This window comes from Pygoscelis adeliae, unplaced genomic scaffold (assembly GCF_000699105.1).
Source record: "Pygoscelis adeliae isolate BGI_AS28 unplaced genomic scaffold, ASM69910v1 Scaffold57, whole genome shotgun sequence".
NCBI lineage: Eukaryota > Metazoa > Chordata > Aves > Sphenisciformes > Spheniscidae > Pygoscelis > Pygoscelis adeliae.
Window position 1 is genome coordinate 17,630,867 of NW_008825615.1, and position 16,076 is coordinate 17,646,942.

Below are 16,076 nucleotides of genomic sequence, written 5' to 3' on the forward strand. Positions count from 1 at the left end.
GCTGGAGGATGAAGGGATTGAGAGCAGCCCTGCCAAGAAGGGCTTGGGCGTACTGGTGGATGAAAAGCTGGACATGAGCCAGCAATGTGCACTCGCAGCCCAGAAGGCCAATCGTATCCTGGGCTACATCAAAAGAAACGTGGCTAGCAGGTCAAGGGAGGTGATTCTGCCCCTCTACTCCACTCTGGTGAGGGAGGTGATAGATACCCCATCCCTGGAAACATTCAAGGTCAGGTTGGACAGGGCTCTGAGCAACAAGATCTAGTTGAAGATGTCCCTGTTCATTGCAGGGGGCCTGGACTAGATGACCATTAAATGTCCCTTCCAACCCAAACTATTCTATGATTCTATTCTACAATTTTTAAAAAGTTTTATTTATTCAACATTCCATCCTCAACCTATATTTCTTACATAGTTTTTTAACACAAATTGAAGTTCAGGGATATACTCATATTCATGTGTTCAATTTATCATTTCTATTTGAATCAGGCCTTTATAATAATCTTGCCTGCAATATCTATGAATGCAAATGCATTTTTTTTCTTTTTTTTATTCTCTGTCCTAAGTATGATTTTTAAGCTAAGAATGGTAACATTGCTGTTGACTTCAGTGGGATAGTGATGATTTCTGATTCTTTTAGGAAGAGATGATGGCATGTTCAGAATTTTGTTGTGTGATATTTGTACCCCTTTTTTTTAAAAAGAAACCCCAAAAACACCAAAACAAAAAAAATGTTTCTGGTTTTGACTTATTGCAATGTGTTTTCTAATAAAATATTGATACACAGGATATTAAAGAATCATAGCCTAAGGTGATTGAAATTATATAATCAAGAATGTGATAATTCTGTTCTTCAGGTATTTGATCAAATAGCATTAAGAGATAAGACTAGCTCTCCACTAATTACACTCTTGAAAACGTCACATGGTATGGTAAGCAGCATATTTCTATGGACTGCCTAAATAATCAGCTCAAATGCTTCATTTCAAGCAAGATGAAAGAAACTTATAGTTACTCAGTATTCAGGTTTGTTTGTGAATTCTATTTTAAGGAATACAAATATGAGCAATATAATGGAATTTGCAGTTTATGCTATACTTCCAGTACATTTCATAAATAATTGCAGTCCAGTAATACACACATCTTTCCTAAATTTGATAGTGTGTGCTAGAAGTTCTTAAATTCTCCAAACTCTTCTCTTTCAGTCTTCCTTAGAAACCTGAAAGAAAAGTTATGCCATAGCTTCCCAGCTACAAAACTATCTCATGTTGGAGAACATTCTTGAAAACTCATCCATCTTCTGACTGATGGCAATATAGGGCCTTTTAAGGTGTAGATTATGGGGTTGTTCATCTTGTAAATATTTTTAGAAAACTTGGGGGAAAAAAAGGAAAATTGGAATACAAATTAAGGAGGGGAAAACCGACACTATTATCTGTATACATACGGGTGTCAAACAGACAAAATGGAAAACTTTGACTACTTTTCTTTTTTAATAAATACTGTAGTTTTAGTATAAATGGACCATAAGAGTAATATGGATTCATATTTAATGAAAAAGTATGCAAATAGATGCTGGTAACTTTGTAATATAGAAGTAAATTGAGATAGTTTTACAAATATATTTAATGTTAGAACACAAATAACTTAATGCAGTATCAAAAACCCCCTCTGATTTATAAGAAATGTCAGTGCTGAAATACCTCCATCTCCACAATCCTTTCAATAACTTCTTTGATTTTTAGAATAGAATAGAATAGAATAGAATAGTTCAGTTGGAAGGGACCTACAACAATCATCTAGTCCAACTGCCTGACCACTTCAGGGCTGACCAAAAGTTAAAGCACGTTATTAAGGGCATGGTCCTAATGCCTTTTAAACACTGACAGGCTTGGGGCATCGACCACCTCTCTAGGAAACCTGTTCCAGTGTCTGACCACCCTCTCAGTAAAGAAATATTTCCTAATGTCCAGTCTAAACCTCCCCTAGAGCAGCTGTGAACCATTCCCATGCGTCCTGTCACTGGATACCAGGGAGAAGAATTCAGCACCTCCCTCTCCACTTCCCCTCCTCAGGAAGCTGTAGAGAGCAATGAGTTCACCCCTCAGCCTCCTTTTCTCCACACTAGACAAACCCAAAGTCCTTAGCCGCTCCTCATAGGACATTCCTTCCAGCCCTTCCACCAGCTTTTTTGCCCTCCTCTAGACACATTCAAGGACCTTCACATCCTTCTTAAATTGTGGGGCCCAGAACTGCACACAGTACTCCAGGTGAGGCCGCACCATTAATGATTGCCCAATGCTCCAATCTATCTGGATCCCTCTGTAAGGCCTCCTGTCCCTCAACAGAGTCAACAGCACCTCCCAGTTTGGCATCATCAGCAAACTTGCTAATGGTGCATTCAACTCCTGCATCCAGGTCATTGATAAATATATCGAACAGAACTGGCCCTAGAACTGAACCCTGAGGAACACCGCTTGTGACTGGTTGCCAGCCAGATGTAACCTCATTCACTGCAACCCTTTGAGCTCTGCCCTTCGGCCAGTACTTCACCCAGCACACCGTGAACCCACTCATGCCACAGTTGGACAACTTGTCCAGAAGGATGTAGTGAGGGACAGTATCAAAAGCCTTAACTAAAATCCAGAAAAACTGCATCCACTGCCTTCCCTTCATCCACTAGGTGGGTGACGTTATCATAGAAAGATATCAAATTAGTTAAACAGGATTCTCCCTTTGTGAACCCATGTCGGCTGTGCCTGATTACATTATTATTTAAACGCTTTTCAATAGTACCCAGTATAAACTTCTCCATAATTTTTCCAGAAACTGAGGTTCGACTAACAGGTCTGTACTTCCCTGGGTCTTCCCTCACGCCTTTTTTGTAGATTAGAATAACATCGGCTAGCTTCCAGTCAGCATGGACCTCCCAAGACTCCCAAGAACTTTGGTAGATTATTGAGAGGGGTAATGTTTCTTTGACATCTGCAAAATCTACTTTCTTAATGTACCATTTTTTGTTCATTTTATGTAAAATTTTTCATTCTTAGGCAGTATGCTACAGCTAAGACCTGTACTATTCTCAAGGAACTGGCTTTGAGAAGGCAGCAGTGTCTGCATAGGATGAGAATGTGGGCTGAGAATAGAGAGATAGAATATATTTTGTCAAATGTGTGTTGGCTACAGAAAGATTGAAAATGATTGCCCTGTACTATTTGTTTTTCCTTGGTTTTGGTCTGTAGACTGCTATTTCTTTGAACTCTTCTAACTCTCAACTAAAAATTCTCTGTCTTAGCGACAGTTTCAAAACATTTTTCTGGCTTCTCTTACCTCTTGAAAATAGGGCATAAAATATTATTCATTATATGAAGCCATTTCCATTTTACATAGGAATTTTTTTTCTGCTGATTTCTTAGCTAAAGATATTGTTCCCTTTTGTCGTACATGATTTGGAAAAGTTTGTGCCTAACAGTACTAACTGATGTAATAGAAAGAAAAACAACTGACTAGCACACTTGCAAAAAAGCCAAATATTTATTTATTTTGTTTTACAAAGATAATTAGAAAGAAAAAATCCACTCACTTGACTGAATCCTTGCCTGCTTTTTTTAATGTAGTTTTACTTTTCTTGTATTTTCTTCGGTGTTCCTAGTATATCCTTTTATCTAGCTCTGTATAAATTTCTCATATAAATGCCTGTGTTTTTATCTTTATATTGTCTCAGAACTCATCTCAATTAAATTCCTCTGAAACACATTCCATTCATATGATCTTCATAATTGCTTTGTATAAACATATAAATGTCATCAAATATGGCATAGCATAGATGGTTTAGTGAGAATAATAATTCACTTTATCATAATTCTCTGATATAATTTGGGTATGAACAAAGGCAAGTTCCAGTATAGCGGTCTGTCCATTTGAAAGCATCTTGTTTCTAAAATGGTGAATTTATGTTTGTAATGGGTGGATTTAATGTCATCCTATTTAGCCAACTAAGAGCTGGACTTTTAATTTAAGCTAGTTGTCCGTATCATTCCTGTGGTCACTGGTAGGAGGCAGCCTTTCTGCAGCAGGTTATTCATTCCATCTTGAGAGAGGTGTTTAAGATAGGTGGGAGGATATGCTTCTTTTTCATTGACTGTAGACGATGCCTGCGTGATGGCCTGATAGTAGATCTTTTGGAAAGCTGAAGGTGTTCAAATCAATGGTAAAGAGAACTCCATTGAAAGTTACTAAATTTTCACTGTGAATCATATTTTAAAAGACTCTTATTTCTGGAGAAGAAAATGTGTTAGGCAAATGTGATTGGCAGCCACAGTAACAGTAGCGTTTAACTCATGAAAAAGAAATGAAGACTTAATTATCTTTTTCCTTTATTTTCAGTTTCAATATGGAACCCAGTTATGATTTTCTACATATTTATGAAGGGGAAGATTCCAACAGTCCTCTAATTGGCAGTTTTCAAGGCTCACAGGCTCCCGAAAGAATAGAGAGCAGTGGCAACAGTCTGTTTCTGGCTTTTCGCAGTGATGCTTCTGTTGGAATGTCAGGATTTGCCATTGACTATAAAGGTACTGTTCTCACCACAATCCATGGAAACATAAAGGGAAAGAAATGTTATTTAGTATTTATTGAGACTCAGATCTGTTTGCTTCTAGATGTGCTCACACTGAATTGCCAAATACCTCTTTGTATCGATGTAGGTTTTAAAAATTAGTTTTGGTAAATGTGTGGAGGAACACAGAAATCCTCTTTCCTGAAATCTCTTTCACATTACTTATGCACATTTTCATCCTCCATAAAAAAAAAGTAGAGATAGGAGATGCACATCAGAAGTAGCATTTGGAAAAGAGTTGTAGAATAAGGGAATTGTCTTACCCAATTAGAATACATGACTGCTGCTACTTCCTCGCTGATACATACCAATACCTTTTCCTTTCCTCTTTGTTGTTGAATCTACGAATATATTTTGAATAACTACCGCAGGACAATATTTGCATTTTTTGGGGGGTACCTATTACTAGCCAGAGAATGGGTTACGCTGACTGTTTATTAAAGACATACACTCACTTTAAATGCTGGTTTCTTTTCTGGTCACAGGTGCTGTCTCTGGCTTGATTGTCATCTCTGTTGAGATTTATCAAGCTGTTTTTCATCAACAGAGGTGCTGCCTCAGCTTCTTATTCTTGGCAATGGAAGCAAACAACATTAATGTACATGTCAAAAATGAAGGAACAAAAATATCTAAAGAATATAGAAATAACATACCAATGAAAGAGAGGGAGGTTAGAAAGAACAATTAAATAATTTTTATATTTAGTCTTCATCTTTCATCCAGCATCATGCATTATTCTCTGTGTTAGCAAGGCTTTTTTTCCCAAAGTAATTGTCATATTGCCATACATGAAATCTTAGTCTGTTTGTTCCTATCTAAACTTGAAACAAAATATAAATAAAATGTGAAAACAATTTGTTCCAGGAAATCTTATTGGCCTGCAAGAAAACAAAATGACAAGTTGAGCAGAAGGAGATAAAGAGACAGAGATGCCCATTGAAAATGTGCATACATATTTTTGCTCTGTGTGTATTTTCTGTCCTCAGCATAGTCTGTGTGCCTCTATGCAACTGGAAGTTAAATGAAATAATAAGAAAATACAAATATAACATATAAAAGCAGAACAGTATATTTTTGAAAGTTATTATATTCAATGGGTAGTATGTTTGTGCTTAATAATTCAATATTTTTATCAAGTACATTATTTAATATTTTATATAAAATTTACTACTTTACAATTCTGATTATGGACGCCCAGTTTTGCTTTCTGATAATATTCTTTGAGTATTTCATTAAATACATACTTTATTAACATTTAGTAAGGGAAGGAGGCATGCTGTAAACTTTGACTATGAATTTGACTCTGGAATTTTTTAATAAAAAAACCTTTGCCTCCTGTAATGAAATTTATTTATATTACATGTGTCCTTCCCTCCTAAAGGGTTCACATATTTAGCAAGATATTATTTATAGAAATATTAGACAATATTTTCATAGGTTTTAAAGGGACTGAGTTGTGTTTAAGCCTTTTATAGCAAGAAAGATTGCATAGTTATCAACAGCATAGTAATACTAATAGTTTGTTTTCATTTATTAAGTTATAAAGAATGTTCTATGCCTAAATCCTTCCTATTTGAAGATCATCTCAATCACATTCTTGAAACAAAGCTATTTCTAATATGAATTATTTCTCCCATCCCTTTCTTTGTATTTTAACTTGCCAAAGATGATGAATGAAATCCCAGTCCTGTTAAAATCAATGTCTATACTCACATTGTCTTAAAGATTTTGTACTTATTAGCTCATGCCAGAAAATAACTGTTGTGCTTATTTTGTTAGCCTTCAAGCTCCAGTTATTATTAGATCTTCTTAAATATGAAGCCTAAAGGAACAATACATGTTTAATATTTAAATTATTCCATAGTATGGCAGCTTTCTAACCAGAAGTTATTGAGTACTGAGCATGATACTTGGTTAAAAAACATAATAGTGTTAAATGGTGAATTCTAGAAATGGTAGTTTTTCTTCTACATTACTAAATTTCATTGGAGTCATTCAGCTTTTGGAGAGTTGTACTAACAAAAAGTAGGAAGAAAATGCTGTTGTTTAGATCCTCTCAGTATGATTTCCTTGGCCAGATAACCAATCTAATACAAACATCCATGATCTTGTAGTAAGCATACAGAAACAAGAAAAATATTTTAATAAGCTGCTGAAAAATGTAAACTGACTGGAAAAAAACACTGATAATTGTTCAATTTTATTTTATTATTTTTCATTGAAAGTGTATAGAGATTTACTCTAATTCATTTAAACAGAAAAGCCACGGGAAGCTTGTTTTGATCCTGGAAACATCATGAATGGGACAAGAATTGGAACAGACTTTAAGCTTGGTTCAACTATTACTTACCAGTGTGATTCTGGATATAAGATTATTGATCCTTCAACTATAACATGTGTAATTGGTGCAGATGGAAAGCCAGCATGGAACAGAGCATTGCCATCTTGTAATGGTATGTCCTGTTTTCTTACCATTTCCCTTGTCTGCCCGGTGAATTCAGAGTTTCTAAGTCCCTGAGGCTATTTATACTATTTCTACGCATATAGCTTGTATTAAAAACAAGCAGAAGTTAAAAAATAAAAATTATGATGATATGAGTTTTGGACCATAGCTTAGTCATTAATGTATTGTTTTAACTATTTAAAAATATATTTAAGTTCTGAAATCAACACATATTGTTATGTTCATAATAATGGTTACCATGTAATATGTAAGTTTCCATGGTTTCCCCTTTACATCAATTTTAGTGGAAGGCTTTGTAATCTGTATGAGAATCCATATAAAATAGACTAAATACTAATTATGAAGGCCTGTCCACTGTTTCTTTTTATTCTCTTTGTATTATCTGTTGCCAATTTATTGTTTCTTAGACTGCAAGTAGGGGCAGTCCCTTCAACAAAACGGAGCTGCAATATATGACTGATTTATAATAATAGGGATTTATCTGTGCTTCCACATAGTCTCAAGATGTATTACTTTCAGGTATTACCTTCCTAGTGATAGTAATTTAGAACTGCCTTTTAAAAGGATGTAGTAACTTAGGCTATGCATATACTATTTGAATTGTGCTCAGAGCAAGGATTGGGGACTGGAAATAGGTTAAGTTGTTAGACTTAAGTTATTAGACTATGATTTTGGTCCAGACTTTATAGCACTCTTTAAAATTTCTTAGTCACAGTGCAGGAGTAAGCATGGGACAGAGGCTGTTCCCAGTAGGCCACCCACATATGATTCTGAAAGTGAGAGTAGTAGTACTAGTACTAGTACTATTCCAGGTATTTTCTGTGGCCAGTCATGCTGTTGATCTCAAGGTCAAAAAACAGGCTCTTGTGTTTATTGTCCAGTGTAGCCATAGCCTAAGTTTCTGTCTATAATCCTAAAGAAAAAGGCATGGGAAGCCGATGCAGTGGGTTGCTGATTATCCACAGTGCTTAATTGCTACTTCTCTCCATGACTTCAGCTATGAAAACACCACTCTACTAGACTTCAGTACAAGTCTCACATTATTTCAGGCACTTTCGATTGTAATCCCTGCCCTGACGCACACACACAAACACACAAAATAAGAATCACAGAATCATAGAATCATTTACGTTGGAAAAGACCCTTAAGGTCATTGATTCCAACCATTAACCTAACACTGCCAAGTCCATCACTAAACCATGTCCCTAAGCACCACATCTTTTAAACACCTCCAGGGATGGTGACTCAACCACTTCCCTGGGCAGCCTGGTCCAATGCTTGATAACCCTTTCAGCGAAGAAATTTTTCCTCACGTCCAATCTAAACCTCCCCAGGCACAACTTGAGGCCATTTCCTCGCATCTTATCACTTGTTAGTTGGGTAAAGAGACCGACACCCACCTCACTACAACCTCCCTTCAGGTAGTTGTAGAGAGCGGTAAGGTCTCCCTTGAGCCTCCTTTTCTCCAGGCTAAACAACCCCAGTTCCCTCAGCCGCTCCTCATAAGACTTGTGCGCTAGACCCCTCACCAGCTTCCTTGCCCTTCTCTGGACACGCTCCAGCACCTCAACGTCCTTCTTGTAGTGAGGGGTCCAAAACTGAACACAGTATTCAAGGTGTGGTCTCACCAGTGCAAATATATGCCTATACATACACACACACACACACAATATATATATCTATTTATACACACACACACACACATATGTATATTGTTTAAACTCATCTTTTCAGAGGTGGGCAGAATATCTACAGAATTATAGATTATGCCAATTTAAGGAAAGGTATGGAGATTGTAGAACCACTGTAAAGAAAACCAGTAATTTACCAATGAAACAGAGAACCCAGAATAACGCAAAAGTATTCAACATTTATTTTCAAGCCTTTCAGATTAGAGCAACGGGTCAATAGCTGCATGCGAAACAGATTTGCCCACAAAAAATGAAATTACCCTAGACACATTTTTATTATTTATAATATTATTTTTATATACCTATCATTATTATATATGTTTTTGTACACACGTATTATTATTATTATTGTTGTTTGTCATTGTTGTTGTTGTTGTTGTTATTATTCATTTGAATCACAGTAAAAGATAAACTAACAATTTGTGTAGATTTTAATACCTGCAAGTTTGATCCTGAGAGCACAGACAGGTCTTAATTACCCTGACCAGCTTCAGCTGGGATCTCCATTTGCAACCCTGCCCAAAGGCCCAGGAGATCTATTTAAACTCAGCCCTGGGCCTTCACTCCCTGCCTGAATTATGTTATATGTACTTGTTTAAAGTTCTGTTTCTGACCCTGCCTCCTGGATGGTCCTCAAACCTACACTGTAATTAGCTTATTTCCTGGAAGGACCCCTGTACTTCAGCATCACTGAAGTTGGAAGGGACCTCTGGAGATCACCTACTCCAACATCCTTGCTCAAGAAGGGTCACCTAGAACAGATTGCCCAGGACTGTGTCCAGTCAGGTTTTGAATATCTCAATGGATGGAGACTCCACAACCTTTCTGGGCAACCTGTGCCAATGTTTTACTACCCTCACAGTAGAAAAGTGTTTTCTTGTGTTAGGATTGTACATCATGTGTTTTAATTCATGATCATTGCCTCTTGTTCTGTGAGTGGACACTACTAAGAAGAGTCTGGCTCCTCCCTCTTCTTCATTTCCTCCCATCAAGTATTTATACATGTTGGTAAGATCCCCCCGAGCCATTTCCTAGGCTAAATAATCCCAGGTCTCTCAATGTCAGTTCATGTGAAAGATGCACCAGTCTATTAGTCACCTTCATGGCTCTTCACTGGACTCACTCCACTAAGTCCATGTATTTCTTGAACTGGGGAGCCCAGAACTGGACACAGCACTCCAGATGTAGCCTCACCAGTGCTGAGTAGAGGGGAAGGATCACCTCCCTTGATGTTTTGGCAAATGATCTTCCTAACACTTAGCTCAAGAAGCTGGTGGCCACCTTTGCTGTAAGGGCACATTGCTGGCTCTTGTTGAGCTTGTTGACCACCATCAACCAAAAAAGAGGAATTAGGATGGATGTTTTTGTCTCAGGGGTTGTTGATTTAATAACTTTGTTTTTTTAAAAAATTGTAAAGAAAAATAGCAGGTGTTTTTTCCCTCCATATGGTGAATATTTAGAGCACATGGAACAGCAGGATGAGTTGTTTTACTTATAAAGAGTGCAGAATGCAGTTTTTGCTGTGACATTGCAATAGCTTAGCTTTAATACCTTATGAAAGTACCCTTGTAGAACAATTATATTTTGTATTATTTAAGAAGTTGTTATAAAACACTGAGTAGTGTAGAAAAAGAAAAAGGACCTGTGGTTCTCCTTGCAAACATACACTTCTCATCCTATTTTTTTGGCTGTTTGTTTCTTTGACACAAAATTAAAATTTAAATTTAAAAAAGAACATTTATTTTCTTAATTTTTTAAAGCAGAATCAACATCCTATTTCCTAAGAAATAATTTGCTATTAAAATAATATCTATTATTATAACACTTTATAAAATATGAAATAAAAAATTAGGGGATATGTTCTTTTGAATCCTCTATTTTTTACACTCAGAAATAAAGGTCTAGAACAGAGAGACAGAGCTCCTAAAACAATACCTTTATTTTAACAAAATAGACATCAATATCTCATGCTGAGTTCATCTTGAGGATCATCCAATAGATAATTAAAAATCTACAATTTTACAGGAGATTACTTTTCAACATAAATAATTTAGTACTTTATTGACAATAACATATGTAATTTTCTTTTGACTTGTTAAAATTTTTCTATATCTATACAACAGAAATGCAGAAACAAGGGATAGAGGATAAATTAGTTAGACATAGCTCTGAGATGTCATTTTGATTTTCTGCCTCAATAATTATAATTCTTATTCCAAGGTGAAAATTAATGCAGTATTGATATGTTTGTGATATTTATTCTAAATAACACTGGGTGTCTACAGAAGCAAAAATTACTAACTGAAAGATTGGGTATCCTGACACTCTTAAATCTCAGTAAAACTAAACTGGAATACCTGCTTGTGGAAGTACTTTAAGTCTATTTATCTAGTATGGTTTACTGTATGTTCCATTTTAAAACACACTCTTATGACTTCGGTTAAGGTGTGGAGGTTTTTAAAGTATCATTTACATGGCTACTACACTTGTGTCTCTAGTATGGAGTAAACCATACTAGATAAATTAATATCTATTTATACTCATTTGTGGAGTCTTAAATTACTCCTCAATAAAATAGACTTGATTTATGAGAAGGACAAAAATCTCAAATTGTGGGTTATAATGGAACCACAGATTACTGAGGACTGCATGAGATTTTTGGATCCCTGTAAGTCTCATTTTACCATAGTACTGTAATGATGGCTGTGCCAAAGACTGAAAGGAAGTAGAGTGAAGAATCCTTCTTTTTGTCACAGGGCATGGTTTTGAGTAAAATCGAGACACTAATAATGTAAAGTAAAAGAACAATGATGTGAGTGGAAAGTGTAAACAAAATACATTATGTTTAAAAATAGATATGAAATACAGATCCATTATATAAAACGTATGTATACATAATTTTAAGGATAGGAGTTGTATAGGAGGCCAGAACCAAAATACACTCAGAATCACCTTTGTTGACATGTAAAGCCCTCTTGTAATATACAACTTAATCCAATCAAAACTGAAAATATCAAACAAAAATGCTCATGATGCAATTTTAACACAATATTCTGAGTTTATATTTCTTTATTTATACTGATATTGAACTTCTTTAAAATATTGGATGAAGGAACATTAGAAATTTTGAAGCATGAAAAATGGAAAAGAACCTAAAATGAGTGCTGTATAATAAATCCTAAGAATCTCTGAAAATGATGCACTTCGTTTTTTAAGTCAATTAGCCCAATTAAATGAACTAATTCAACTGTATTTCTTTGTGGTGTGGTTTTTATTGTTTTTTTTAAGGTAACATTTTACAGTCAGACGTGATGAAAATGAATTTCATATTTATCTAGGTAACAGTTGGCAACTGCCAGTAGGTATATTCTGAAACACTAATGGAAAGTCTTAGGCATACTCTTTTCATTATTAATTTCACAATCCTTAATGAAGTTATTAAAATACATCCTCTGAAAATGTAGTTTTTGCTCATTAAAACAAACAATATTTGTAGTCAAAACTGAGAGCTCTGTATAGGATATGTTTGACTGCCACAGCACTGCACTGATAAATTTCACAGCCTTAACCTATAAGAGAACTTTTCTTGCATCTTTTTTAGCCTAAGCACTCACAGGCTTTCATTACAGAGTGGATATACTACAAAGATGTTATCATAAATATTATCAAATATATTATCAAAAACATATCTAAAAATAAGAAAACACATTTTAGAAGGGAACGTTTTTACAACTCCATAACTTTGGAATTTGTTTTAAATTAAGCATAAGTGATATACTTTCATTCCAGTGAAATGTTCATGACTTCAGAATTTCATCTGGTAATTAGAAGATAGACTTTGTGGCTTAGTTCCTGGTATCCTCAAAGCAAGAAGAGAAAAACATATAAAGATTTTAAATTTGTGGCATGAACTGATTCCTTGTGATATTTGAGTTTCACCTCAGCCACATAATCCTATTCAGCCTACTCATAAATTAAACTTCTCATCTTCTATCATTACATTGGATTTTTGAATAATTCATATAAACAGCTAAGAGAAGACACAGATTTGTAGTATTAATTGCTGCCTGTGTAAGGAAGTTAAGCTTGTAGAGATATTTCAAATATGATTTTAAAGCCCAGTTGCTGTCAGGGAGCAGAAAGAGTGGGTCTGCTCCACAAAGGCAGATGAGCCAGGAGCCAAGGATGACCAAAGCACACACTGTGCCCTCACTCACTGGGCATAGTCCCGCAGCACATGAGCTGGGTCAGCAGAGCTGGGAGCTGGTAATAGGGTCCTTTGATAGCCCCAGATCAATGAGTTTGTCCACCTGGACCCCAGGTCCTTCTCCTCAGAGCTGCTTTCCAGGCAGTTGTTAAAATGTAATCTGTGATTCCCAGAGAGGAGTAACATTGGTTTACTTTGTTCATTACAGTAGACAGTAATTGTTTAGATTATGCAATGATCTTTTCCTTGCTTAAAAACAAAAGCAATGTGACTATTCTAGTTTTTTATAATTTTTATTTATTTATTTATTTATTTATTTTTAGAATAATTTCATTATTGGTTTCTTGGGTAAAATAACAGTGTACAACAATTTTTTCTTCTTGTAAAATCTATAGTTTTCAGTAGTGTTTGATGAAATCATTTGACAAAGAAAAAAAGCAGCACTGGATTGCATGTAACTAATGTAATTATTAAAGGACTTACATTTTAATGAAGATTTTGATAGGAAGCCAAGCCTTTCCATTAGTTCTCAAACGTTGAGAAAAGTGACAGCAATACTTTTTTTTTCATTGTATAGAGATGTATTTACTCAATATCCAACTCAAGGAGATATTTTAACTTAAAAATAGCCACTCCTTATGTTTGCCATTTCTCCAAAAGTACATATCCCTTTCATCCACTCCCTGCTTTGGCTTTTCCTGAGAAATCCTTGAGACACAGACTTCCTATGATGTAATGCTTTAACTTATAATTGGTAAATCCAGCAGTCCCTCAGCATGACACATTTATTGCCCATACATGGAAGGAACATACCACGCATGTTTGTTCATTTTTTTCTCACGATACGGGCAGAACTGTTACTTACATAATGCCTGACTAGTCTTGAAGGTTGGGGATCCGCTGTCCTTAAATATCCCTTCTAACTTCTGTAGCTGTAAAGAGTTTCTCTTACTCTTTCTGTTCTATTTTGTATACATATGAATCTAAAGATTTTTTTAATACGTGTAAGCTATATGCTCTTTTGATAATCGTCTAGGAAGTTATGAAAAACAAGGCAATTCAAGCATACATTCACAAAGCAGAATCCATGGCATTCTGTGCAGGTTACTGTTAGCATATCTATGTATTCCTTTGAGATCCAAGACAACTGTGTTGTGCCGTTTAATTATGCAGCACCATATTTATTTTCTGAGGGTTTTTTTTACATAGATACATAGATAGCTAGATACAGACATATATTCAAAAAAACCCCCCCACCTAAATTCTGTGTTTACAGTTTCTTTTAACTAAATAACTTATACTTCCGGTCCTATATGAATACTTGTAGTCAAGTAAAACTCTCAATTTTAAAGAAGTTTTAATAAAAATTATATCCTGAGAAAGAACCATTAGATATGTCATTATAGGAAAACCAAACAAAAGCAAAACCACTGAACTGTCACTTTATAATCTTTAGATTTTCGTTTTCAGACTGAACTAATACAGACAACTGTAATTAATGATGTAACATGTTTCTTTCTGTTTTGTTGCCAGCACCATGTGGAGGGCAGTATACTGGATCAGAGGGAGTGGTTTTATCACCAAGTTACCCTCATAATTACACTGCTGGACAGACTTGCCATTATTCAATAACTGTACCTAAAGAATTTGGTAAGAATTTCTGCTACTGATTTATCAATCATTAATCATTGTTCTACTGTTCAAATGTCCTTCATGTGTAATAGTGACCTTAGATTTTCAATATATTGTAAATTGCTTATCAAAAATAAATGTATTCTTGACACAGAAATTGATTCTAGGGTTTTGACCTTTTACTTCTCCCTAGAGTAATTAATAGACTTCAGCAAAGCCATCTGTGTCTGCTATCCAAGCATAACCTGAATACTTTCATTGATTACACCATTCATCATCATAGGATAAACATTCATTCCAGCTTCCTGCAAAGTAAAATCAGTTGTCAAAAAACAAGCGTCAAGTGTTCTCTTATGTTTTAACTTTTTGTTTTTCATGTTTTAACAAGGACAAGATGAGTCAGATCACATTTAACAAGTACAGTGGAGGAAAGAAAGCAATTTTACATAAAAGTGCCAGAAATGTTTGTGAAAAATCACAAAACTGGTTCTTTCAGTCTGTCAAAATGCTTGGACAAAATTTCTAAAACTTGTGCAATTGTATGCAGGGCATGGTTTTCTGCAAAGCAGGCTTCAAGTCCAGACAAATAGCAATAAGATCCATTTTGCTACATACTTACAAAAAGACTAAATGCACAGCAACTTATTGTGTTTGGTACTTTCTATATGCAATGAAACCTGTAAGGAGTCAGCAGTTTTTTCACCGAGGAATTTAGAAAGCTGCTAACAGAAGCAGTTAGAGATTTACAGGTTGAGAGCTTAGGAAAAGTTTATTACACCTGCTAATAATAATTCATAATGTCACTCTAGTACTGAACTCTTGATTACTAGTCTTTTTTATTATTATTATTATTTGAGACAAGCTCGATGGTTTTGGTCACAATTTTTGTTTACAGCTCTGTAGTAAGAAAATTATTAATTTCATATTCATCATGTTTTAGAAAGTTTGTTCTTACCTTTCAGAAACATTTCTTCAGAAAAAAAGAGAAATACGTTTGCACAGTAGATACTTGCAACAACTATGGTTAAATAATTGTCAAATAAAATATATTTTAATTAGTTATTGTCCTATTTCAAAAAACACAATATGTATCATATAAAAGTTATTTATCAATGTTTTAGGGATGGGAGTAACACAAATTCTTAAGATTTGTACTACAGGAGTGTAAAGTACTCTGTATTCTTTATTATAGCTTTGACTTTTCTACAAGAGAAAGCGAGCTTTGATAGGATGTAATTCTTCTTTTCCCTGCTAGAATTGTATAGAATGCAAGAAAATAACCAGTAGAACAAGAAACTGGCTGGAACATATAGAAAGGATCTGTCAAATCATTCAGGGTGATTAGATCCCCAAGACAGTAGTTACTGTGAAATGCTATTGGAGCTTGTCGTGGTTTCACCTCAGCCGGCAACTGAGCACCACACAGCCGCTCGCTCACTCCCCCCGCAGTGGGATGGGGGAGAG

At 35.3% G+C, this 16,076-nt stretch overlaps 1 protein-coding gene across 1 annotated transcript in view; it reads left to right on the forward strand.

The window, feature by feature from the left end:
• The window catches only part of CSMD1 (CUB and Sushi multiple domains 1), a 1,045,142-nt gene that overhangs the window by 820,108 nt on the left and 208,958 nt on the right, over positions 1–16,076 (forward strand). The window contains exons 29-31 of the mRNA XM_009333261.1: positions 4,387–4,574; positions 6,877–7,071; positions 14,514–14,630. Coding sequence (XP_009331536.1) covers positions 4,387–4,574; positions 6,877–7,071; positions 14,514–14,630 — 500 coding nt within the window. The remainder of the gene's footprint in view (positions 1–4,386; positions 4,575–6,876; positions 7,072–14,513; positions 14,631–16,076) is intronic.